The sequence below is a fragment of the Leopardus geoffroyi genome, chromosome D2 (genome assembly GCF_018350155.1).
Source record: "Leopardus geoffroyi isolate Oge1 chromosome D2, O.geoffroyi_Oge1_pat1.0, whole genome shotgun sequence".
NCBI lineage: Eukaryota > Metazoa > Chordata > Mammalia > Carnivora > Felidae > Leopardus > Leopardus geoffroyi.
Window position 1 is genome coordinate 60,249,386 of NC_059334.1, and position 24,577 is coordinate 60,273,962.

The 24,577-nt window shown below is 56.0% G+C and overlaps 1 protein-coding gene across 2 annotated transcripts; it reads right to left on the reverse strand.

Moving 5' to 3' along the window:
• Window positions 1-2,532: 2,532 nt before the first annotated feature.
• LBX1 (ladybird homeobox 1) lies at window positions 2,533-6,718 on the reverse strand. Of its 2 annotated transcripts, XM_045438633.1 has the most exons (3): window positions 6,542-6,718; window positions 4,843-5,574; window positions 2,533-4,135 (listed from the first exon to the last, which is right to left on the reverse strand). In XM_045438633.1, exons 2-3 carry the CDS (start codon window positions 5,165-5,167, stop codon window positions 3,615-3,617), a joined length of 846 nt encoding a protein of 281 aa, XP_045294589.1. In that variant the 5' UTR covers window positions 5,168-5,574; window positions 6,542-6,718; the 3' UTR covers window positions 2,533-3,614. The 2 variants fall into 2 exon arrangements, with proteins under 2 accessions (XP_045294589.1, XP_045294590.1); XM_045438634.1 differs by lacking the exon at window positions 6,542-6,718 and having other exon boundaries at window positions 4,843-5,799.
• Window positions 6,719-24,577: the final 17,859 nt, after the last annotated feature.

Consider the following 24,577-nt stretch of genomic DNA (forward strand, 5'->3'; position numbering starts at 1 on the left):
GCCCCGGAAGCCCCCTGGCAGCCCCGCGGAGGCTTCGCATCCAGCAGAGCCGAGGAGTCTGATGGGGGGCTTGAATTCACTCCCCAAATTGTGCGGGACCCAACGCGCGGCGCGCTCTCTCCCCAGGCCTCCTCGGCAAGGCTCAGCCCAGGGCTCCAGTGTCTCTCTCCGCTTCCCACCGACGACCGTCCGGCCCTTACTTCGCCCGCCCTTCTTTCTGACCTATAGAAACAACGAATTCCTTCTCTTCTTTCAAGGCCTGGGTCCAGTGCCATCTCCTCCGAGAAGCCCCCACCACCCCGAGCCCCCGGAGCCGGAGTTCTACAAATGGCACTTCCCTGCCCCTCGGCCCAGCCCTCCTGATGGCGCCAGGGGGGTGCGACGGGTCCCGTCCGCTAGACTGGGAGCTCCTTGAGGGCAGGGACCGGATCCGATTCGTTTCCATTTCCCCAGCCCCCAGCGCGGCCTGGCGCAGAAAAGACGCACAATAAGCATTTGCTGAATGGAAAGGATTTTCCCCTTTATTTTATTAATCCTTCCCCTTCCTTCTTTCCCTCTTTCTTTTCCTCCTTCCTTCCTCCCTCGTTATTTTTTATTTCTTGGTTATATTCAATTGTCATGTTTTTCAGGCTCATTAAATCCATTTAGAGACAAAAGAATAAAAGGCAGAAGGGGAAGGAGGGGGGAGGAGGGAAGGGGGAGGGGAGGGGAGGGGAGGCCGGAGAAGCAAACAAATAACCCGCTTTAACTAGACGGGCGGATAAATGGCCCCGTTTCTCCTCAGCCCCGATGCGCCTGCTTAGCTGCGCGCCCCGCGGGCGCCGCAGCTCGGGTGGGCTCAGCCCCGGGGCCGCCGCCCCCAGCCCGGAGGGACCCAGCGGGGCCGGGCCCGGGGCCGCGAAGCAGCGAGCGGCCTGAGGTGCCAGGGCCGCTTCATTGGGATTCATGGGCGTGTTGGGCGGGCGGCCCCGGGCTCCGGGCGCGGGGCGGGGGCCGGGCGGGGGCGGGGGTGCGCGCGGCGGGCGCAGATGCCCGGGTGACCGCCGCGCCGCGGTCCCCGCGCCGCCTTTGTGCCGGGGAGGCGCGCGCGGGGACCTAATCCATCAAATTGTCTACAAATTGTGAAGAAAATTCAAAAACCATATGGTCGCCAGCGCCGGCGCGCTCTGGGCTGCGGAGGGCCGCGGCCGCGCCCGCACCCGGAGCCGCGGGGGGCTGGGCCCGGCTATTGTCGCCTGTCAGCGGCCGCCCGGGTCCATTCGTCCCGGCCTTCATGGTCCGCGCTCCGAATTACAGACCCATCCATCCTGAGAGAGGGCGATTTATGTCGCCCGGGAGGAACCGGCCGCACGCCCGCCTGGCTGCCCCGCCGCCTCTTTCCTTCTTTCGTTCTCTCCGCTCTCTTCTCTCCCTTCCATGTTCCCTTCCCATTCCCTTTTCTCCGTCTCCGTCTCTCCGTCTCTGTCTCTGTGGGAAGCTTTTCCTCTTTCTCTTCCTCCTCCCCCCCCCCACCCGCCTTCTCTGTGGCTCTCCACTTTCTATCTCTGCTTTTGGAGTGGCTTTCTGTGCTCCTTTTTCTGTGTCTCCCTGTCTTAGTTTCCTCCTGGACACGCACGTTCCCGACTCAGGCCCCGGGGCCCCATCGCCTGCCCGAGACCAGATGCGCATTTCTCACATCAATTTTGCGGAGAAAGAGAGCCGCGCGGCCCGGAGGCGGGACCCTCCTTTGGTGACAGCGGCCACTCGCCAGCCCAGCGACAACAAAAGCCCAGAGAGAAACCCGCTCTGTCCGGAAAAGTGAAAGCCGCCTGCGTCCCTGCCCCAGCCGCCCTCGGGGCGCGGGGACCCCAGAGAGTCCTGGGGAGATTGATGTCTCTGCCCCCAGCCAAGTTGGGGGGCCCAGAATCTGTGAATGTTACCAGAAATTCACCCCAACTCTCAGACGCGTCGGGCTCACATCTCCCTGTGCCCGTGTGCGCAATTCAGCTTGCCCTTGGTGCCTTCGGCCTCATTTTCCTCCCTCCCGCAAGGGTAAGGCCTTCCGGCGGCGGAACCCAAACTTGGAGCCCTCGGGCTGCACCCTGCTGCCGACTGAGCTCTACCTGCAGTACACCGGACGCTTAGCCCGCGTCCCGCAGAGCGCGGGAAGAACGCCCTGGGGTGGGGGTGGGATGCACGAACCGCAGGGCAAGTCCCCCCACCCACCCACCCTTTACCCCCCGGAAATTAATTTTCCATCCGTGGCGCCCCCAGTGTACGCACTTTACCCCAGCAACGCATGCCTCACTTTTTACCCGGACCTGACGAAGCCCGCTTCCCTCGCCCCCACCCCCAATTTGGTAGTTGCCGCGTGTTTGCGGGCAAGAGGCGCCTTCGTCTCCTGCTTTCCCCTGGCCCCTTATTCTCGCGCCTGCCCTGAAACTCCTCCAAAGCTCCAAGGCCTGGGCAGCCGGCAACGAGCAGCGGCGAGACACGGAGCCTGCCGCGGCTTCCCTGAATAGGGCCCACTCATTCAGACACGGTCACCGCCGGTTCTAGTAAAATGGCAAAGACTTTATTTATCGGAGAAAGAGGCCTTGGGTACAGTCCGGAGAGGAGAGGGCAGGAGCAGGGAAGGGGCACGCAGGACCCACCCTCATCGAGTCACCCTTGTCTGGCCAAGTCGAGCTAGGAACCGGGCGTTGGAGACCTGCAAGACAGACCCAGAGCTGCGGAGGAGGTGGGGTGAGGGCTTAGGTTGGCCTCCTCTTAGTCTCTGTCACATGCAAAAAAATTCTAGAAAGAGTAAAAAATAATTCTAGGGCTTTGGGTTCTGTTTTAGTTGGTTGATCGGTTGGATTTCCCCCTGCTTTGTCCCTAAGACCCGGACCCCAGCAGTCAATCCAAGGAAACCGAGAGAGGGTAAGGAGGAATCTTAAAAATAGCGTTAGTGGACATTGGGAGGCAGAAACCGGCATCGAAAACAGACTTCTGGGGACGGGGGTGGGGGGAGAGAAGAGATCGATTTGAAACTTGCAAGTCAGGACCCGGCTGTCCCCCTCAGCCCCTTCCCACGCGGGGAAAAGGGGCAGATGGAAATAAAAGAAGTCAACTGCAATAGGCCTAGGGAGGCGAGGAGGAAGAGGGCCAGTGCATTCGCCACATGCAGAGAAAAATCAAAACAGTCGGGGCGCGCCCCCTCCTCCGGACCGCGGGCTTCAGTGTTCGTTACCCTCGATACTGCCTCGCCCTCAGCAAACCCGGCAGCCTGAGAGCTTTGAAAACATGGAAATCTCCGAGATTTTAAAAAATAAAAGAAAGAAAGAAAGAAAAAAAGTCAGGCTGAGGTGGGAAGAACCCGCTATATAGGTTTAAATATTTATACAGGAGCCATACAGAATTGCACGGCAAGGGCTCCCGGGGCGGCGGAGGCCGCGCGCGGCGGCCGGCCCGGCCGGCCAGCCCGGGTTTATTGCTTCGAGAGGGAGGAGGCGGCTGCCGGGAGCTGAGTCCGGGCCGGAGACAGGGAAGAAGGCGGGAGTTGCAGAGGAGGTCCCAGCTCCCCTCGGCGGTCCGGGAGGCGGCGGGCAGACGGGCGCTAGGGGCCCGGCGCGGTGGAAGATCCCGGGCGCCGCTCAATCGTCCACGTCGATCTCTTCGTCTTCCTCGTCCTCTGAGCAGTCCTGGCTGCTGGCCGGCTGGTCCGTGAGCGGGGAGGCGGGCGAGAGCTGCAGGGGCCCGGCGCCCGGGGCCTGCGGGGCGCCTGGAGGGAGCGCCGGAGAGCCAGGCCTAGACTTGGCCCTGCCGCAGCCGCCGCCACCGCCGCCCGCGGCCTCCGAGTTCTGCTCGAGTTCGGCCAGCGCCACGATGTCCATCTGCCCGCTGGGGCCCAGTTTCTTGGCGGACTCCACGTCGGCCTTCATCTCCTCCAGGTCCCGCTTGAGCTTGGCGCGCCGATTCTGGAACCAGGTGATGACCTGAGCGTTGGTGAGGCCCAGCTGCTGCGCGATTTGGTCGCGATCGGCGGGGGACAGGTACTTCTGGTAGAGGAAACGCTTCTCCAACTCGTAGATCTGGTGGTTGGTGAAGGCTGTTCGAGACTTTCGCCGCTTCTTAGGGGTCTGTCGCTGCCCAAAGATGGTCATCCCGTCGCGGCCTGCGAGGAAACCATAATATAGGCTTGCACCAGGAGAGAGGAGACCACACCCCGGCTCTCGCTCACCCCACCCAGGCCTTATCGGCCTGAAGTCTGCTGCACTTCCCTTCTCGGATTTGATTCGGCCTCCTGGACTAGGGCAAGCCTCCTCTCTGGCAAACCTCCTTCCCCGGACTCTTGTCTACCGGAAGTCTCTAGGAAAAAATTGTTTCAGTCCCTGCTCCCCACCTAAGAGTTGATTTGAAAGATCCGAGGTCGCTAGAGCACAACCGAGCCAGTCAGGGTCGCCCTGACTGCCCTGTGAATGTTGGTGTACACCTCTTCCCAACAGCCGGACTCTATGACTCTATCCCTACCCGAAAGGTCCTAGCTGAGAGGTTCTCCATTCCCCAACCCAGGAACAGGGCAAGGAGCACCCAGGCCACCGGGAACTGGAGGGAGCCAAGCAGAGCAGGCAAACTGCGGAGAGATCTTGGGTTCCCGCCACCCCTCCTGGGTCACTCGACTCTGGCCTATCCAGAGGCCCCTAGGAAATTGGGTTTGGGTCCTGTCCCACTCCTTTCAACTCCCAGCGGCAGCGGCTTGGGCTGGAGGGCCCTGACGGCAGGCGCAGGAGGAGGTGGGCAGAGGCACAGGGCACAAAGAGTGGGGCACAGGGAGCCGATCGTGGGGCAGTGGGCGCAAGGGAACCCAGCGGCGGCGCCTACCTTCAGCTGCCTGCAGGACGCTGACCTCCAGCCCCTTAAAGGTCTTGCTGGCGAGCTCCTCCAGCGCGCACAGCGGCGAGGTCTGCGAGAGCAGCGCGCGGCCCGCCAGGGGCAAGCCGCCCGGCGCGTGCTTGTCCGCCGCCGCCAGCAGGTGCGCCGCCCCGCACAGCGAGTAACTTCTCCGCACAGACGGCTTGTTGAGGATGTCCTCGATGCTGAACGGAGTCAGCGGCTTGTTGGAGTTGGCGGGCGGCGGCAGGTGATCCAGCGGGCTGCGCCGCCGCTCTTCCCCCGGCGCCGCCTTGCCGTCCTCCTTGGAAGTCATCTCGGCCTCGTTTGGGGGCCCGGCCGGGGCGGCTCGGGCCGCGGGGACCCAGCCCGCGGGCAGCTCGGGCGCCGGGCGGCGCGGGTGGGCGGCAGCGGCGGGCGGGAAGGAGGCCGCGCCGGGCCAGGCGCGGGACCAGGCGCGGGGCCAGGCGCGGGGCCGATTAGCGCAGCGGCAGAGGCGAGCAGAGCCGCACGGGGCCCCGGGAGGAGGGCGCTGACGCGGGCGCCGCCGCCGCCGCCGGGGCTTCCAGCAATCCGCGGCCCGAGCCGGGGCGCGCCGCGCGGGGCTCCAGTTTCGCCAGCCCCGGTGCTATTTAAAGGTGTCAGGTGGCTCCGCGGCGGCTCCTGGCCCCGGGTCCTGGCGGCGGCAGTTGGAAAAGCCGAGGCGAGGGCGCCGATCCCGTACTGCGAGGGGAGGCGGAGAGATGGGGCAATTGACTATTGCTAACAAGTTAGCCTTGATCGAGGAGTAATCAATTATCTGCAGCGGCACTTCTCTATTTCTCTTTCCTTTCTCCCTTTCTCCTTTCTCTTCTTTCTCTCTGTTCTCTCTCCTCCTGTTCTCTCTCTCTCCCTCCCTCTCTCTCTCTCTTCTCTTTTCTCTGCTCCCCCCCGTCTCTCTTCTTCTCTCCCTCTCCCTCGCCCTCTCTTTCACTCTCTGTCTGTCCAATGCAGGCGGCTCTAAGTTGGGAAGCTCATTAATTAGCGGGCCGGGGGTAGGAGGAGCCGGCTGGAATTAGCCTGCCTAATGCGCCTGTCAGTCCGGGCGCCGCGCCGCGCTCGGCCCGAGCTGTTTGTAAATTACATTAGCCGCGCCTTTATTGCACCCGAACCTCGGGCGACTCAAAAGCCGCCGCCCCCACCCCAAACTGCGAGCCTCGCTCCCGGCGCACCCGCCTCCCGCCGGTCTGGCTGCGATGGCAGCGCTGGCCCGGAGGTCTCGGGCTCTCCGACCCGGGATTTGGCGCCCGAGAAGGGCGGCGTGAGCCCAACCGGAGAGGGACGTGGCCGCTACGCGGGCCAGGTAAGACCAGGAGCCGGGATGGGCCCCGCCACCGCCCAGCGAGGACTTTGCCGAGCTGATATCAAGGACCCAGCGTCCCTACCCCTCGACCCTCTTGTCTGTCACCCCCGGCCTCGGGCCATGCGCCTGGGGAGAGGGAATCTGCAGCTTCCGAGGATGGCCCGCGGGAGGTTCGTGAGGGTACTGCAGCCCTGGATGAGACGACACGGGACAGGGCTGGAGGACCCCAGGGGTTGGGGGAGGGGGCCAGTCAGAGGACTCAGTCTTCACCAGCCGAGAGCTGACGGGTGAGTTGTTGGTGGCTCCAGGCACCTCTTCCCCGGCCCGAGGCAGTAGCAACAGCCTTACCTCTTCTTGCAATCTTGCACACTCTTTCCTCGGGCTGTGGCTCTTCCGGTCGACTGGGGCCACGGCCCGCCCGGTGACCGGCGCCCGACCGGGCAGCCGGGCGGGTTGCCTGGGCTAACGGGGCCGGCTCGGGGCCTCCCCGCTGCGCTCTGCCCAGGCCCCGGCCGGGGCCCCGCTGCCGGCCCCGCCCAGCCCAGTGCCGGGCTGGAGTACACCACCCGACTCCAGCTGTTCCGGATGCGGGGCGGGGGCCCGGAGGGGGCCGGGCCACGGCTGGGACTGCGCTCCCAGGAACCCGCAGGGAAGCCGGGTTCGAGTCAGACTGGGGGCTGGGAACCCTACGGCCGGCCGGACTCTTGTGTATCAGGCGAGCATTTGTGCACAGCGGCATTTGAATGTGTTTACGTTTGAATATGTACGTTTGCGTGGGGTTAGAAATGTGGTGTATTTGTGTAAACCTGTGGGTACTTAGGCGCGTTGGAACCCTATGTCTTTCATTCCCCGAAGGCACCCAAAGGGGCTGTACCCCCCGGGCTCTTTTTGCTCTGGCTTCTCTCCTCTGGTTTGTATGGGGCCGTTGGCCCCGCCACCTAAATTTTCCATGTCTGCCCCTGAAGAAAGGAGGGGAGCAAGGAGGGGGTTAGAGCCAAGGGAGCTGTTTCTCTCCCCACATACAGCCTCAACCCTTTTCCTGGCTTTGTTTGTAAACTCCTGGGCAGACGGTGTGGTCAGGCAGCCCTGCTTAGTCAAGAGAAGGGCCCAGAGAGGCCAGTGCAGAGGACTGTGGCCCAGCCTAGAGGTTAGGATGGGAAGAATAGGACCTTCTAGACTTCTTGGACCTCCTTCCATACTGCCCCAGAGAGGAAGTGAGCCAAGCTGGGCTGTGGGGCAGGGGGCAGGTTCTCTCCCTGGATGCCTCCAGCATGGGGGTCTCTGCACATCAGAGATTGGTTTATCGCCCATTTAGTTATTTGTTTAGAACACGGCTTGCAGCTCCCCAGAGTAAAAGAGAGAGTGTAGGGAGGAAAGATTCCTGTTTGGGACCCCAGTGCCTGCCCTGGCCCTGCTTGGGAGTATTGGGAAGAGTTATTTAGCCTTTTCCCCATCTTTTTCCTGCATTTGTGGGGAGGACAGGTGCTCAGAGGCAGGAATGGTGAGAATGGGATTCTTTCTCAGTTCCTCCAGAGCTGCAGAATTGTTCTCAAGGCAGGCCCGTCTCTAGTGCATCAACACTGTTCTGAAACCGTGAGGTGATGCTGGGCCTACCAACAGTGGAGTCAGAGTTGAGAGAGGTGGAGAGCCACCTGAGCGAGAAGGTGCCCCAGAGTCTGATGGACTCTGCAGGCTTGGAAGCTTAGGGACTGAGAGGGGTCTGCGCTCTCCTCTCACTTCCTGCCTCAGCCTCTGGTCCCCAGCCCTTTCCCAACATAACCCCAAAAGCCCTGACCCAGAGCCTCAGGCAAACCATATCCCCCATGCTAGAGAGGAGGCCCCTCCAGATCAAGGAACAGGGACTCTTGAGTCGCTATCTTGGAAGGGGCTTCATCCCATACCCCCTGCCATTCTTCCTGTCTGCACCTGATATTGTCTGCAGGACAGGATCTTAAGAGCAACCTTGCTGTTGTCCCTTTTCCAGTCCCCCAGGAACAGTGGACCTCAGTGTTACGACAAAGCTGCCAGAAAGGTGAGGAATGTGAATTGGGGAGCAGAGGGCAGGAGCATAGAATTCCTTCAATGGGGTCCTGTTTCCGGGGATCTTTCGTCTTCGGCCACATCATGTCCAAGTGGACAGGACATTCCACAATCACCTGCTATATTACCTCTTATACTCACTGTAGCCAGACCTCTTTTTCCTGCGGCCCAATCCGGAGGCTTTGTTTTCAGCCTCATTGGTTGAACACCCAACAAAACAGCCCCAGCAGGCACAGCTGGGGGTTCAGGGGGCACGTGGTGCTACCCACTCATTTTGTTGTTTAGGGCCCCTACTTCTATTGCCTCACCCAGGCTATGTTCGAAAACCAGGCCAACTGTCCCACCGACCTTTTGGCGACCCCACCGTTTCCCCCCACTCCAGACCCCAGTGTGTGGGCTGCTAGGATCTTCTGAACTCCTGGAAACCCAAAACTACTGGCCTCCGTACCCCTCTGGCAGATCAGAGAGCTGTATCTTGGGCTTGCAGTCAGACTCACTCCCTCTCCCACTAGATGAGGAGACCCTTGAGGGCAGGGACCTTGATCTGGGGATGCCATCCACACCAGACCTGCCCAGGCAGGTGCGCACCTGGTGCCCTCCGCTTACTGGTTCAATGAGTTGTTTTTTGGTTTTTGTTTGGAGCGAATGGAGTACAAACGATTATGTGTTGTGGAGGGGGAAGGCTTGGGCCTTGACTTTCCCCCTCAGAGGGGTTCTGGAGATGGTGAAAATTAGGGGAGTAATTCAGGGTCAGGGGAGGGGAGAGGGGAGATAGGAACTCTGCCATTGCTCCTGAGGAGCTATCCTGCCCACCCCCTTTCCTGGGACCCAAAGCTGGGTTGGGAAGACACTCTAAGGTCCCCTGCCCCCAGGTAGCTGAGCCAGTGTCATTTCCCACGAAGCTGGAAGCAATCGGTCCCTGGAGTCTGCTGCCCAGAGGCAGCCTGGTCTATACTGTATCCTGACTGCCAAATTCCTGCTTGCTGCCTATACTGCCAGGGTCCAGCCTTATTCTATCTTCAGGGGAAGGGGAAGGGGTTAGTCTAGCAAAAATCTGCTTTCCCCCTAGTTTAGCGAATATTTCAGACAAAGACGAGGGAAAGAGCATTGCATGAATTGCCAGGATAAGGGGACCCTGTAGACCCAAACAAAATGAGTTATTCCTTAGCACGAGAGAATAATTCAAGTAAACCCCCAAACATTCCATCGGCTTTAATCCAGATTGTTTTGGTAGTCCCATTTGTTTCCAGATTATTTGTGTAAGCACCAGCAATGGCCCTTAGGCCAGAGCTCCCCTTAGAAAAAAAGGTTCTGACACTGCTTGAAATGAGTTAACTTGACCACCAATTGGGATCATTTTTGTCCCCCAGGGACCTGCTACTCTGACAGTCTTTGTGGAATTCAGAGAGTGTTTCTTCTGCTATTGAAGTAGACTCCGATAGATGGCCTCCTGCCTCCCTGGCTGAACCAGGACTGCCCCCTCGGTTTTTATATTCCGCCCTGGGCCACCGTCAGCAGTAACAACAACAACAATAACCATGACAATAAACACCAGAAGCCCTTACCGCGTACCTGGCTTCAGGCTAAGAGTTTTATTCATTCATTTATTACTCACAACCCTATGAGGTAGTAGCTACCGCTGTCACGCCAATTTTAAATATAAGGAAAATGAGTCCCAGAGAAGTTAAGTAACCCATCCAAAGTCACACAGCTTGTTCTAGAGTAATTAGGATTTGAAGATTGGTTTTTCAAACTCTAATTCTAATCCCGGAACCATGGAGTTTTAACCAGCCCCCGCCCTGGGGTGGGGAGGGGGCTCTTTGAATGGGCTTCGGGGGGCTTTGCAGATCCCAGAAATTGTGTGTAAAATTATGGATGTGAGCCCAAGTGGGCACATTTTTCCAGGGGCAATATTACATAACCCATTGGATTCTCAAAAGGGGTTGGAGGTCCAGAAAAGGTTAAGACCAGAAGCAGGCCGACCAGAGGGAGGGAAGCTGCCCCCCTGGCAGGTCTGGGGAGCAGGGAGCCAGCTGCTCCAAAGTCCAGGCCAGGCTCCAAGCCTACTTCTGGACCTGCCCTGCTATCTGTGGCCACTGACTCTCAGACCTCTTCCTGTCCAGGTCGGGGAAGGCGCTATGGCGAGGCCACTGCTTTGGAGAACACCCCTTCCTGCTTCTCCCCCATTCACTTCTTCTGTGAACTGAACCCCAGAGCCTACTGACAGGGTGGCCTCACCACATAGGCCAACCTCTTTCAGGCACTTCAGCCCTGCATGGGGGGGGGGGATGCCATTTGGAAATGGGGGGGTGCATAAACAGACTACTGAGTGATGGAGACAGGTAGAGATGGGAAGAGACTTCCCAGGAGGTGCTCAAGACCCATGTGACCATACTCTGGAGCCTCCAGAACATCGCTCATTTTTTATGGTCCTTTGCTCCCCTCAACCGGGGGTCAGAAGGGTCTCCGTCACTTCCCTTCCTTGTACCTTTTGCTCTGGTTTTAGTGCTCAGCTGTCTTGCAGAATCTTCCCTGCCCTGTTCAGTTCCTCTATGCTCCTTAGCGAACGTCCCTCAGAGTCATTGTCAGATTGTCAGGAACGTGCTGGTTTGTCTGTCTGCCCTTCTGCCTCTCTTTCCACCTGGCTTTGGGAAGAAAGGTGCCTGGATCTCTTCTCTATGCCCTATGCCAGCCTGGCATACAGCAAGGGCTCTTCATCCATTTTTAAACATTTTTTTTAACATTTATTTATTTTTGAGAGACAGAGACAGACAGAGCATGAGCAGAGGAGAGGGAGAGGGGGAGAGAGAGAGAGAGAGAGAGAGAGAGAGAGAGAGAGAGAGGGAGACACAGAATCTGAAGCAGGATCCAGGCTCTGAGCTGTTTGTTAGCACAGAGCCTGACGCGGGGCTCAAACTCACGAACCACGAGACCGTGACCTGAGCCGAAGTCGGACGCTCAACCGACGGAGCCACTCAGGCGCCCCTCTTCATGCATTTTTGAATGAGTAAACTAAATGAATAATAAGAGACAAGAGAGAGAGCCAGGCAGGGACTTCATTCAGCCTGGGCCCCCGAGAGAGGGGACCAAGGGTATGAGTGAATGGTAGGTGCATTGTTTTGCCAGCTGTGTGCAGATGTGTGAGGCGCCCCTGCTGCTGATACCTCCAACACTCACACAGGAGCACAGAGACCCCATTCTTTAATGCCTTTTGGCTGTGGAGGGAGGTGGGAGGTCCTGGGTTCTGGACCCAGCTGTGGTGTGGCCTGATTCAGGAATAGAGTTTCTGTTCTCTCTCTTCCCTGTCTTTCTTTCTACAGGATTGAGCCCCCATCATGTTTTGGGCCCAGAAACAGAGAGGAAGACAGACAGCAGAAGGAGGGTGATGGGCAGGCAGGAGTGGCAGGAGACGGACATTTTCATCCCAGTAGCCCAGGGGACTGTGAAGAGGATAAGTGGGAGGAGTCTGGTTCTGTCCCAGTGCAAGTGACATTTGCATTGAGCCTTAAAAAAACCAAGAGCGTTTGGGTAGGTGCAGGGGCGGGGACCACTTTCCAGGCAAGAGAAACAGCCAAGCAGGAGGCCAGCAGTGTCAGCCCAGAGGGGGAGCCAGAATGCCACCCCACCCCCATATTTCCTCCCTCTGTGGCCTGGGCAGCAACCTGCTCTGGGGAAGGGGGTGAACTCCTTGGTCCCTTGTGCACCCCCATTAGGTCTGCAGCCTGGGGCAGGGCCTAGTGGGCTCCCAGGATGGCTACTTAGGGCCACAGGGAGGGGGGCAGTTGGAAAAAGGCCACACCCCCAGCCTGCTGCTCCCGGACCTAGGGTGGGGGTTCCATTTTCCTTGCTACCCACAGAAACTCCAACAGTTGATCCTCTCTTACTAACCTAGATGGCCCAGGAACTCTTGGGTTTGAGCAAAGCTGCTGATGCTGGTCAGTGCCTCCCATTCCACAGAAGTGTCTCACAGCCTGTGGGGCACCCGGCTAGACGGGCAGCAGCGGGGCCTGGGCTAGGCCAGGGAGGGAGGAACGGGCCGGTTGGCCCGGAATGGCAAGGAGACCTAAGGGCGGGCCAGCAGGGCTAGGTGGCTCGGGAAAGGCCTGAGTCAGGCTTCTCCCAATAAACTGCACGTGAATAATTCAGCAGCCTTGCGGGGGCTCATTGCATTAGTGAGCTCAGCCCCTCGCCTTCCCGCTGAGGGGAGGGGGTCACTCACACGCTCGAAGAGGGGAGCCAGGTAGAAGACCCACCTGCCGCTGGCATCCTGGATTCTGCCGGGACCACGTCCCAGAAGACTCCCTGGTCCCCGATCTCCTCCGACCCTAAGGTCAGAGGGCTGCCTGCCAGGCAGTGCTGTTCCAGCTCAGCTGCTCTCAAGACCCTGGGCGAGACCACTCAGGCGGCAGAAGCAAGGCCAGAATAGGGGACGCGGGGTCCGACTGCGGAGGACCAAGCTGCTGCAGTGCCCAACCGCACCGCAGAATGCGGGCGGCTTGGCTCCCAGCAAAGCGAAGAAGGCCGGCTCAGTCCCGCTCTCAGAGCCCGGACGCCCTGAGGCTGTTCCTCGGGCCAGGATTTTCCTAGCGAGCCGAGTGAAGCTCCAGGCAAGCCACAGGGCCCTTCATTTTCTGTGGATCCCAGGTTACCCGGTCTCTGTTCCCGCCTTTCGGACCCGCGGAGCCGGTTCCTGCCACGCCAGCCTCGGGCGTGGGCCCCAAGGCCGAGTGCTCTTGAGGAAGGTGGGAGACGGGAGGCGGTGGGGAGAGGCGGAGGGGGAGGGAAGGGAGCCCCAGGCTGCTGGGCCTGAGCGAGAGGGTCAGTGCGAGCGCCTGCAGCCTTATTTCGTTTGGGCGGAACCAGCTCCCCTTGGCTATTCCACTTCCCACGTGTCCCTATGTTCCTGATCTTGAGGGATCATATCCCATCAAACATCCACCGACGCTTAATTGCTCCAGCTCTTTCCCACGCCCCTCCCCTTCCATTAGGTCCACCCTATCCTGTCTGCAGTAGCGACCCCGCTCATGCGTGCTGAACTTCGGGCCCAGACCCTCGTGCCGGCCCCGCTGGCTCGCCTGGGGCCCGGGGCGGCGCCGGCAAGGCCCCCACACCTAGTCTTCAGGGTGTTCCTGACCGGAAGCCAGACGTTAGCCCTGCGGAGGGCAGCTCGTGTCCCCCCTGCCCCACTTGGCACCCCCAGCAATCTTCTTCTTCTGCCCAGGCTTACTCCTCTTCCTCTTCCTCTTTCCTCAGCCTCCAGGCATTTCTTTCTCATTCCTTTTTTTCTTCAGTGGGGTGCTCAGCCCCGGCCTCTGGCTCCTGGGGAGGCTTGGGCTTACTCGGCTGCTCTGAGTCCTCAGCTGAAACGCTGGGTTAACCACCAAATTTCGAACACCTTCTGCAGCAGGGCCACCTGAGTGTCTTTGCAGAGGCAGGTGAGAGGGCTGATGGCACCGTGACCTCAGACAACTCCACTCCAGGCCAGCTGTGTGATCTTGGGTAAGTCTGTTAACCTCTCTGAGTTTTGATGGGGGCAAAGTCAGGAGACTTAGGGAGAGAGATGGGAGACTAAGACTTTTCATTCGTTTGGGAAAAGGGGTTGCCTGCTTTGGGGCCCAAGGAGGAAGTGAGGCTCGGGAGAATTCGAGGTCTAGAATGGCTATTTATTTTAACGAATATTTCCAGGAACAGCTGGTAGCTGCTTTTATTTTTCTCTTTTACGGCTGATAGGGTGCCAGGTGTTAGAAACCTTCTCTCCAATCCTGGCCGGGTCCCGGTTTTACCCAAGAGGAAACTGAGGTTAAGATCACCTCCCGCTGGTCAGTGCCACAGGTAGGATTCACACCCATATCAAGCTGGGAGGCACTCTTGAGTTTAAGCCACACAGTCTAGCCTTGGACGGGTGAATTGAGACCCCACAGGGCTGGCTGCTACCTAAGCGTGGAGGGGTTGGGCTGAATCTCCAAGTGTTCCCTTTTTTTTTTTCGTGCTGGGAAAGTTTTGAAATTTTTGTTTTTAGGTAAACGAGTTTGGCGGCTCCCAGAGAAGGATCGAAATAATACCCAGTGAGGGACTTCCGGCATGTCATGGGACAGCCTCTGGGACAGGACAGGGAGGACAGCGTTTCTCCAAGCCCAAGTCCGGGGAGGTGGCCTTGGCAGGGCCAAGGTAGAAGCCATCGCTCCCCAAGTTTTCCTCCCACGAGTCTATGCATCTATTCGTGAATCTATCTGTCCTGTGGGGCCCACGTCCCCAGAAGCCCCCCACCGAGGGAGAGAAGGAGCACCAGAGAGGAGGCACACAGCCCAGGGCAGAGGTATGGCCAAACGATCCCCCCACTCTTTCGCCCTCTCCAGGGGCGTCTCTCTGAGGTAGGCTCCTCCTAGCTGCAGAAGTGGGACTGGTTGTGGGGGAGTAGGGGTGGGTAGGCTGGAAGCTGGGGCCTGGGGACCCCTGACTGGGCAGGGGAGGGCTGTAATCCGGCTCCCCGGCGACCGTCCCCAGCTCCCGCTGCAAGGTCGCCCCGTGGCAGCCCCGACAGGCCATGCGTCCCTCGACACAAGTCCCATTATATTGTATTTATGTTTCACTTTATTGGTTTTTTTTCCCTCTCTTATTATTGTCTCACTCTGGGGGAGGCAATGGATATAATATATTCATCTTTATTATACCAAATCTGTGTGAAGCATTTAATAAAACGCTGTTTCCACACAGCCAGGGATATTAGTGTGAGCTATTCTTAAGTTAATGCTCGGGTATTGAGGGCGCTTCCACCACAGCGCCTGCTGCTGGCGGCCCCGGGGAAGCTCAGGCCCTGGCCGGGGGCGCCCGGCGCCCACCCAGAGCGCCCGGTGCCCTTCCCGCTTGAGTGCTCATCCTAGCCGTGGCTCGGTGACCCTTCGGTCCCCGGCCTGGGAGGAGGGCCTCGGAAGAGCGGAGTCCAAGCCCTCCCCACCCCGCTCGAGTTTCTAACTGACTGTGAGCCTTGGTTCGTGCCTAGGCAAAGGACTAGAATTCCATAACCGCTTTCCTCTCAGGGCTCTTCGTTGGGAGGCTGAAGAGGCCTCGGGGGTGGACAGGGCTTTATAAACAGGAAGGAAAAAGAGCGAGGATTTGTCGAGATGGGGTAGACGAGGGCCAGAGAGAAACAACGGAGGTCACAAAAGTAGTTCTAGACAGCACAGACTCTCAAGCTGAACCCCAGGCCAGGCTGCAGAGCCAGCGCAACTCCAGTTTGAGCCGAGCCGGGAAGCTTTCGGTTCACCTGGGCTTTACCCGAAGCAGCCGCTGGTGAAGGCGACTGTGTGTAGCAGAGCTCTGGGACTGTCACAGTGGGCTCTCCCATGGTTCACCCCCTAGGTAGGCAAACAGTCTCCGTAGTCCAGTTTACAGCTAGCACACTGACACTCAGAATGGTCAAGTGGCTTGTTTGAGGTGCCCCCGCTGGAATGTAGCACACTGGATCATACCGTCTTCAGACTCTGCTCCCTTCCCTTCTTCCCCCAGCCCTCCTGCTCCCTCCCTTCCCCCCCTCTCCCTTCTCCAGCCCCATCCTCCAGGGTTTTCCATGGCTTACGAGCTTTGCATTTCTGCTTCCTACACACACACACACACACACACACACACACACACACACACCTACCTGGGGATGCTCAGGAGAAGGAGAAACAGTCACATGGATTTCCACATCCAGGCTCACTGCCCAATGTCCTTTAGAGCCTGCTGCTTGGGTTCTTTTAAAGCCCAGATTTGGGAACATCAGCCTGTCTTATACCAGTGCTGTGGGGGAAGGTTAGGGGCAACTAGACCAGGCCAGAAGGAAGTGATGTGTAGACAAAGATTGGAGGGGGCAGGTAAGTCCCCCTGTTATGACTAATACCCTCCCATAGTCCTCCTGTGCCCCCATCACCTCGTATTTGGGGCTGTACTAGGGCACCCCCCACACTGTAGGCTGCTGGTGGAGTTTGTTTGGAGGCTAAGGGTATTGGACAAATCTGACAGTTTCCAGCTGGGCTGGCTGGGGGAGGAGGACACAGACCCACTGTGTGGCCGGGTTGGGACTAGGGTGAGGCAAGTGAGGTGCCTTGGGCACAGGACTGAAGGGGGTACTCGCTCTGAGCGTTATGTACTTAAATTCCGGGCTTAAGCATCTCATTTGCCTCACCCTAGTCCCAGCTCTTCTGTGTGGTCCCAGGGGTGGAATCACCACCACAAATTGCTGAGCAGAGATGGGATGACTCCAGCTTATCCTTGTGAATGGCTTTCTGAAGGGTAGAAGCGAAGACAATGGAATGAGCTGCCTTGTGTGGGAGTGAGCTCCCCCCAACAGGTGGAGTATGCAAGCGGGGCTTAGAATCTGCCGAGAAGGCTGGTAGACACAATTTTATTGTCATCCTCATCATCTTCGCTATTTTACCATCACTCCCTTTGTGCCACATAAGAGCTTTCCCACATTATCTCATGTAATGCATATAAATGTGTTTGGGCCAAGGATGGGATATCAGAGTCTCTGAACTTCTGGGTCCTTTTCAGCTCTGAGAGTCTGTTGTTGCAGAAGACAGAGGGCACTTCTGTTGATTTGAGTGGCTCATTGCATTATAGGTATTATTTGGACTTGTCTCATGGCCTTTGCTAGTGGGTAAACTCTTTAAGGGCACCGACTGTGTCTAATCTCATGGTTTTTTTTTTTTTTGTTTTGTTTTTTTACCGTTCCCTCTCCTCTTCCATGCCCCACACAGAATGAGGCATATAACACACGTTTAACAAATATGTGTTGAACAAACACGTGAGTAAACCACTATCAAGAGCTGTCCGTACACCTGACCATATACTTTCCGGGCTATGACCAGCAAAGCCATCTGGGTGGCTACTGGGAGGGCCGGTACCACCTCTGCAGTCATTGTCCCCCTTGCCCCACAGCTGAGCTGAGTTCAGGCAAGGACTTATAGATCCTCCTGCCGCATCGTGGACCCAGCCCTGTTCTAGTCTGTGGGTAAGACAAGGGCCAGCCCAGTTCTGGCAGCGCAGGCAGAGCTCAAGGCTCATACTGGACAAGCCTCAGGAGAGGCCATTCAGGTGGGGGAGGAGGCCTCTGGGAGGTCAGAGCAGGGAGAAGTCTGCACGGCAGAGTTGGGACTAGAGCTGGGCCTTGAAGGGTGGGAAAAATTGAGAGGCCGATGGGAAGAATGGAGTATTCCAGGTCAGAGCGGGAGGGCCACCAGAGCAAGAGGGCAGAGCGGGACTGCCCACAGAGGTTTTGGAGTCGGGAAGGCTGGCTTAGCTGGAAAGAGCACCAGAGGAAGATGAGTGGGAAAAGACATTGGTGGAATACCTTGAATGTCACCCACCCACGCATCTGCACCCTTCCCCCACACCCTGTCCTCCCCTCCACCCTCTGATACAGGTGGGATCTCGGCTTCTAGGCTGAACCCAGCTGGGCCAGGCCGCCGGAGGGTGGAGCCGTGGTGCCTGCGGTGGTGCCAACCCAGCCAGCGTGTAGGCGTTGCTCTGCCGGCCTGTCGCGGAGCGCGAGCCTGCCAAGGAGCCGGAGCGCTGTGCCGCGTGGAGGGTGTCAGGGGTGGTATTGTCGGCGCACAAATGCTCAACTTTATGTACTTTTAACTAGAGGTGTAACAGATGGCCCCGTTTCTGTCCAAGCCAGGGAGACTGGTGCCCATTCCGGCTGCAGCCAATCAATCCCGCCACTCTGGGGGGAGCTACAAGCTGGGCTGGGAGGCCTGGAGCCAGCAATCGCGCAAGGCTGTCTGCTCGGGCTGGCCCAGTGCTGCCTCTGCCAGCCGCTCAGCCATGGGCCTGGGGAGATAGGAGGGCAGGCAAGTGGCAGCCATGCCCAGCAGCCCAGTCAGAGGCCTGCCTGGGAGGGAGAGCCTGGACCCACCTGCCAGGACCCAAATGGCAATGAAGACATTCAAGCCCCCAGCCTGCCCCACTTTGCCGCACTCTCCTCTGCCCCCTGCTCAATACTTAACCCCCAAATTTCTAGCCTTGAAATGCTCCAGATCCACAGCCCTGCAGTGTCCTGCCTGGTGGACTCCAGATGTTGCTCAGGACTGGAGATGAGTAGTGGTGCCTTTGGGAGAAATCATCATGAGACTGCAGAAGTCTTCAAGCAATGCCCAAGACAGCTAGAGAAGAGAGAAAAAAGTAGGGCCCCGGGCTCCCAGAGCTGAGAGAAACTGTTAATTAATCCATTCATACATTCATACAGTCAGTCAACGACACTTAGTGAAAGCCTACTATGTGCTAAGTCCTTTGCTACATTGGTGCACTGGGGGGCACGATGGTGACTAGGACGTAATTCCTATCCTTGGGACCTTCTCAGGGGAAGACAGACAAATACATGGGTAATTGGTAATTGGTAAAAGGGCTCAGAAGCATCTCCACAAGGGTTGGAAGCACAGAGCAGGAGCATTCAACCCTGCCTGCGAGATCCAGGGACGATCTGGCTCTGCACTGGGTGTTGAAAGACCGGTAAGAGTTTTCATCAGACGTGAAGGCAGGGAAGCGCCTTTATGGGGGAGAAGGAATAGCATGGACGAAGACATAATAAGAAAGTGCACGGTGAAGGTAAGGGTGTGGAAAGATGTGAGTGTGACTGGGGCTTGCGGTGTGGGTGGAGAAATGGGGTGGGGCCAGGCCTGGTAAGCGATGTCTGGCTCTTTTTCAGTAGGCTGGCAACCTGACCGGGCAGATTTCTTGCCTCCGTTTTCCCTCCTGTGACCCTATTGCCCCTCTTCTGGGCTCAGAGGGAGTGAGGAAAGGAGGAGTCAAGGCCTGGCAGCGTGAGGGCAGAACTCAGACCCTACGGCATCAATCTCTAGAGTGACCCTAGTCCTGGCTTTCTCCTTTCTTGCTTTGAGGGATGAAACAGTGAATTAGGGAGCTGATTCTCCCCAACCACGTACCCCATGGAGTTCTGAGTCTTCTAAAAAAATCGCGTTTCTGTAGAGGCAGGAGAGGATTTAGAATCTTTTTTTTTTTAAATTGTTTTTTCAACGTTTATTTATTTTTGGGACAGAGAGAGACAGAGCATGAACAGGGGAGGGGCAGTGAGAGAGGGAGACACAGAATCGGAAACAGGCTCCAGGCTCTGAGCCATCAGCCCAGAGCCTGATGCGGGGCTCGAACTCCCGGACCGCGAGATCGTGACCTGGCTGAAGTCGGACGCTTAACCGACTGCGCCACCCAGGCGCCCCGAGAGGATTTAGAATCTTATGCACTCATTCATTCATTCATTCATTCATCAAGAAATAAACATGAGCTGTGTTCAAGGCGCAGGCAGAATATTGAGGTAGAACATTCATTATACTGAGCTGTGAGAAGCTCAGGTCCAGACACAGGAGGAAGACAGGAATCTGGGCAGGTGTCCTTGTGTTTGCAAGAAACAGAGGTACACTTATGTGATCACGAGAAAAAGGAGGGCCTTTGTATCGAAGCACGTGACTTGGCGTTAGAACTGGGCCCAGAAAGCACGCAGGGACCAAGGCAGCTCTGGGGACCACCTTCCCTCTCAGGGTAAGATGGAAGGACACACCATAGGGTCTCTCTTTTCTTTGTGTGTCTCTCTCCTCGTTAATATTAATGAAATAATAATTGTTATAATAGGAGGAGGAGGAATGATGGTTAACCAGCTCTGGACACATACTAAATGCCCGACACATTGGTTTCCATGCTTATCTCAGTAAATCCTATTAAGAACACTGCAAGTTAGCTGGTATCATTACCCCATTTTACATATGAGAACACTGAGGCTCAAGGAGGTTAGGTACCCTGCCCCTAAGTGCAAGCCACAAAGTGGAGGAGTCAGGATTCTCACTCAGGTCGGCCTCCAGAGCCCCAGCTCATAACTGCTTCTGACCTCTGTGCAGCCTTGAGAGCTTCCTGGGTTTCCTCATAATTTCTCATAACTGTGACTTGCATTTGACCAGCCGGCCTCTCTGAGTCTCTCTCTACATCACCTCTGCTAACTGCTCTAGTCTCTCCATATTTCATAGTTCAAATTCCCAGGAGAAGAAATCGGATTGGCCCAGCTCATCTTTTAATGCCAGGCCACACTGTAAGCAGCTGCCCAGCCAAAGAGCTGGCTGGGAGGGGGGCCGTGTGCAGCCACGGATCAGCATCCTTGTTACATCCAAGATTAGAAATAAGATCATATTTAGGGGAAAGTGCAAAGTGCTAGAAGAGAGGTGCAGGAGAAGGATGAGGGGAGACTTCTTGGAGGGCAGTTTGTGGTTTTGGTCCTGAAACAAGATGGGATTTGGGGAGCAGAGTTGGTAACAAGGATTTCCTGAAGAAAGGAAAAGCATGAACACAGGTGCGGGACTGGGATAGCACGAGTCAGGTTCAAGGACCACCGGCTAGTTCTGCTTATCGGGGGGGGGGGGGGTGCCTGGGATAGAGGCTGAAAAGCAGGACTTGAATGCCAACACGAATGTGAACTCAATTCTATAGGAGTCATGGAAGGCCTTTGAGCAGGAGAGGGATGTGAACAGACATGTGCTTTAGGTAGGATGACCCTATGTCCAGGGCAGTTTCAGTTCATGCCTTTTGGCCCACTGTCGTTATTATATTTTTATTCCTAAAGTTTTTTTTTATTATTACTACTTTACAGAGTCCCTTTTCATTTTCAGAAGTATCTAGATTCGAATTGCGAAGTACATGGTTACTCCAGCTTTAGAGGCTGTGGGCTATTACTCTGCTAGGATTAGTGATGGCGGCGCAGGCTGAGAGGCAGAAGGATCATGGATAAGGCTGGATATTGCCATAGTCCAGTCAAGGAAGGCCAGAACCAGGTGGGGGCACAGAAGGTAGAACCCAAAGGAGTGTGGGCAAGAGGCAGGGCTAATGTAGAATTGATCAAACCTGGCAGGTGAATGGTTTTGGGGGAATAAGAAAGAAGCGGGTAGCCCCAGTGACTCCTAGGTGTTCAGCTTGATTGTTGGCAAGAATGGTGGAAGTCTGAAGGCAGCGCTTGTTGGGGGTAGGGGGTAGAGAAAATGATCGTGGTTACAATGAGTTTGAGGAGCTCCAGGACATCCACTCAGAGATGCTGAGCAGGAAATTGGACATTCCAGACAGGACCTCAGAAGCTGTCAGTTAAGGATTCTTCCGAAGAGATGGCTCGTGGAAACTTGGGGACAGGAGACAGACAGAAAGGGCACAGTGAGAGAAGACTAGAAGCTGAATCCTGGGAGATCTCTGTATTTGGGGAGTTGAAGGAGAAGAGAGGAGTCAGAGGAGACTAAGAAAGAATAGTTGGGAAGTTAGGAAGAAAACAAGAGAAGCTAGTGGCCTGGAGATGATGGAAGTTTTAAGGGAGGGAATTGGTATTAAATCCTGCAGACTCATCACTGAGGAGAATAGAGTTGATGGCCAGCAGGTTTGGTAATGCCAAGGTCACAGGCAACTGCAAGAGACTACAGGGTGGTGGAGATGTTGCATGAGAAGTGACTGGCAAAGAACTAGAGGCGATTAGGGTGATTTCTCATTCAAAAAGTTTGGGAGAAAAAAAGGAGGGAGAGTGAAATGGACAAGACGGAGGAGAAGGTGCTCAATGGAGGAAGTTCTGGAAAATGCTGTAGAGGTTGGGTCGTTGGTAAGGAAGAAAAACTCTTCTTCCTCGGGGACAGGAGGGAAGAAAATAGGTAATGACCCAGGGAAATTCTGGGATGAACTGATGGGTTTGGGGACAGGTGGAACAGAGAAACATTGTTCAAGGATTGATTCCATATTCTCGCTCAGTTTAGAGTTGAAGATTTGCAGAGGGAAGTATGAGGTGGTTGTGGAATTATAATGAGGAGTCAGCTATAGATGAAGAAAAGAGGGGTTTTTTGTAATGTTTATTTTTGAGAGAGAGAGAGAGAACACAAGGGGGGTGGTCAGGGAGACCGGAGCGAGCTCTATGCTGACAGCAGATAGCCTGATGCGGGGCCGAACCCACGAACCATGAGATCATGACCTGGGCCAAAGTCAGATGCTTAACCAACTGAGCCACCAGGCGCCCCTTTGTTTGTTTTTTAATGCATACAGGTGAAGCATGAGTTGAGGCAGCATAAATGGGCCAGTTTTTTCACCAGGTCCAGCGTGCCCAGGAGTAGGAGCCAGAAAGTGGATGGCAGTGTTGCTTAAGGCTGGAGATCGGGAGGCAGGATGGCAGGAAGCACGTTGTTGAAATGGCTGATGTGGAGCCACGGTAGGAAGAGAGGAAGTAAGGTCAGAACGGGGGTGATGGACTGGGAGAAAGTGGAGAGATTAAGGGATCAGAGAATGCCTCAGTAGAAATGAGGGAAAGGGTGAGGTGAAGGAAAGGAGATTGGGATCAAAGAAGCGATTTCAGATTGTGAGATTCTGGAGTTGCCAGGGGTGAGGGGTGGTCATGCCAGTTAGTGGTTGGAGAGAAGCAAAAGAAACTGTCCAGAATGGCTGGGCCCAATACCTCCAGAGGACTGGGGAGGCTGGGCGGGGTGGCTTGGGATTGAGCTGCTTTCAGCATCCCCACTGGAATTTCTCAGGTTTGAGGGTTTTGTTTTTTTTTTTAATTACACAAGTAGTTCATATTCCTTTATTAATAAAAAGATCTAGGAATCTGATGCACAGCATTGTGGTTACAGTTCATAGTAGTGTGTTGTATATCTGAAAATTGCAAAGACAGTAGATCTTAAATGTTCTCACCACAAAAAAGAAATAATAATTCTGTGATATGATGGAGGTGTTAGCTAATGGTACGGTGGCAATCCTATTGTAATACGTAAGTGTGTCGAATCAACACATTGAACACCTTAAATATACACAGTGTTGTGTTTCAATTATAGTGTAATGAATCTGCAAAAAGAACATGATCAAAACGATCAAATTTATTTAGCAAAATGATCAAATAATCAAAATTAAACTAAATTAAAATTGCCTATAATCCCACCCTTCAGATACTCCTCAAGTTAACATATTGGTGAGTAGTCTTTCAGAGCTTGATGTATATATACTTTTAAAAAAGAGATGAGGGGCGCCTGGGTGGCTCAGTCAGTTAAGCATCCGATTTTGGCTCAGGTCATGACCTCACGGGTCGTGAGTTCAAGCCCCACGCGTCGGGCTTTCTGCTGTCAGCACAGAGCCTGCTTCGGATCCTCTGTCTCTGTCTCTCTCTGCCCCTCCCCCACTGGTTCTCTCTCTCTCTCTCTCTCTCTCTCTCTCTGTCTCTCAAAATAAATAAACTTAGAAAAATAGAAATAAAAAAATGAGGGATCACATTATATATACATAATGGTTTCATAAAGAACCTTTCATTTTGGAATATATAGAAAACTTGCAAAGATGGTACAGTTTCTATATGCCCCTTAGCCAGTTTCCCCTAACGGTGACACCTTACTTTACCAGGGTACCTTTGTCAGAGCTGAGAAAGCAGCATCGATAGGTTATTATTCACTGAACTCCAGACTTTATTTGGCTTTCACTGGTTTTCCCCCTAATGTCCTTTTCTGACTCCGGGATCCCATCCAGGCCCCACATCCCGTTTAGTGCACGTACTGTTTTGCAACCTGCTTGTTTTTACTCAGCATTCTGTGTAAACACCTTTCAGTGATGCTAAACGTTCTTCCACACGTTTCCGTGGTATTCCGCGGATGGTAGTGCCACTGCCAGTCCCTACTGTGGCGCGTTTATGCCGTTTCCAATTTCTCACTCTTATAAACCAGGCTGGGATAAGCCCCCTTGAAGTTAAATGGTCTGGACTATCCCTGTTGATTTCCTACCGTGCGTTTCTAAATATGGCATTGCTGGGGCAAAGGGGACACATCGTCTAGAAGCTGTGGCTCCCGCTCATCCAGGTGGCCTCCTGAACGGTTGTATCAGTTTACTCTCATGCCAGCATGGCTCAGGCTGTGTTTTTGAGTTTATAAGGGGGAGGGTTGTGGGTGCAGAAGATCTTAAGAGGGGCTGTCTCTCATTTCCAGATCCCTCTCTCTACACTCAACTCTTCTCTAGGCAACGGGTCGGTCGGGTGGGCCCTGAATGCAACCAGCAGCTGGGGCAGGGCTGGGGTGTGGCCGGCCTGTGGCCCCTGGGCTCTGGGGACGCCTCCTGTGCTGGGAGCTGGGGAGGGCGCCTGGGAGGCTGCCTGGGCTTTGTTCTTTTGCCAGGAGCTGAGCTGTCGGGGAGGGAAAGGATGAGGAGAGGCTGTAAGGGGAGAGGGAGCCCTCCTCTCCCCCCATGAAAGCTGAGAGGCAGGAGGGCAGCTCCCTGAGCCGGTCGGGGGGCAGCCGACGGATTGGGAAAAACGTAACCTCCTTGAGACGCATGCTCCAGTTCAAGCAGGAGGCATTAAGGATGAAA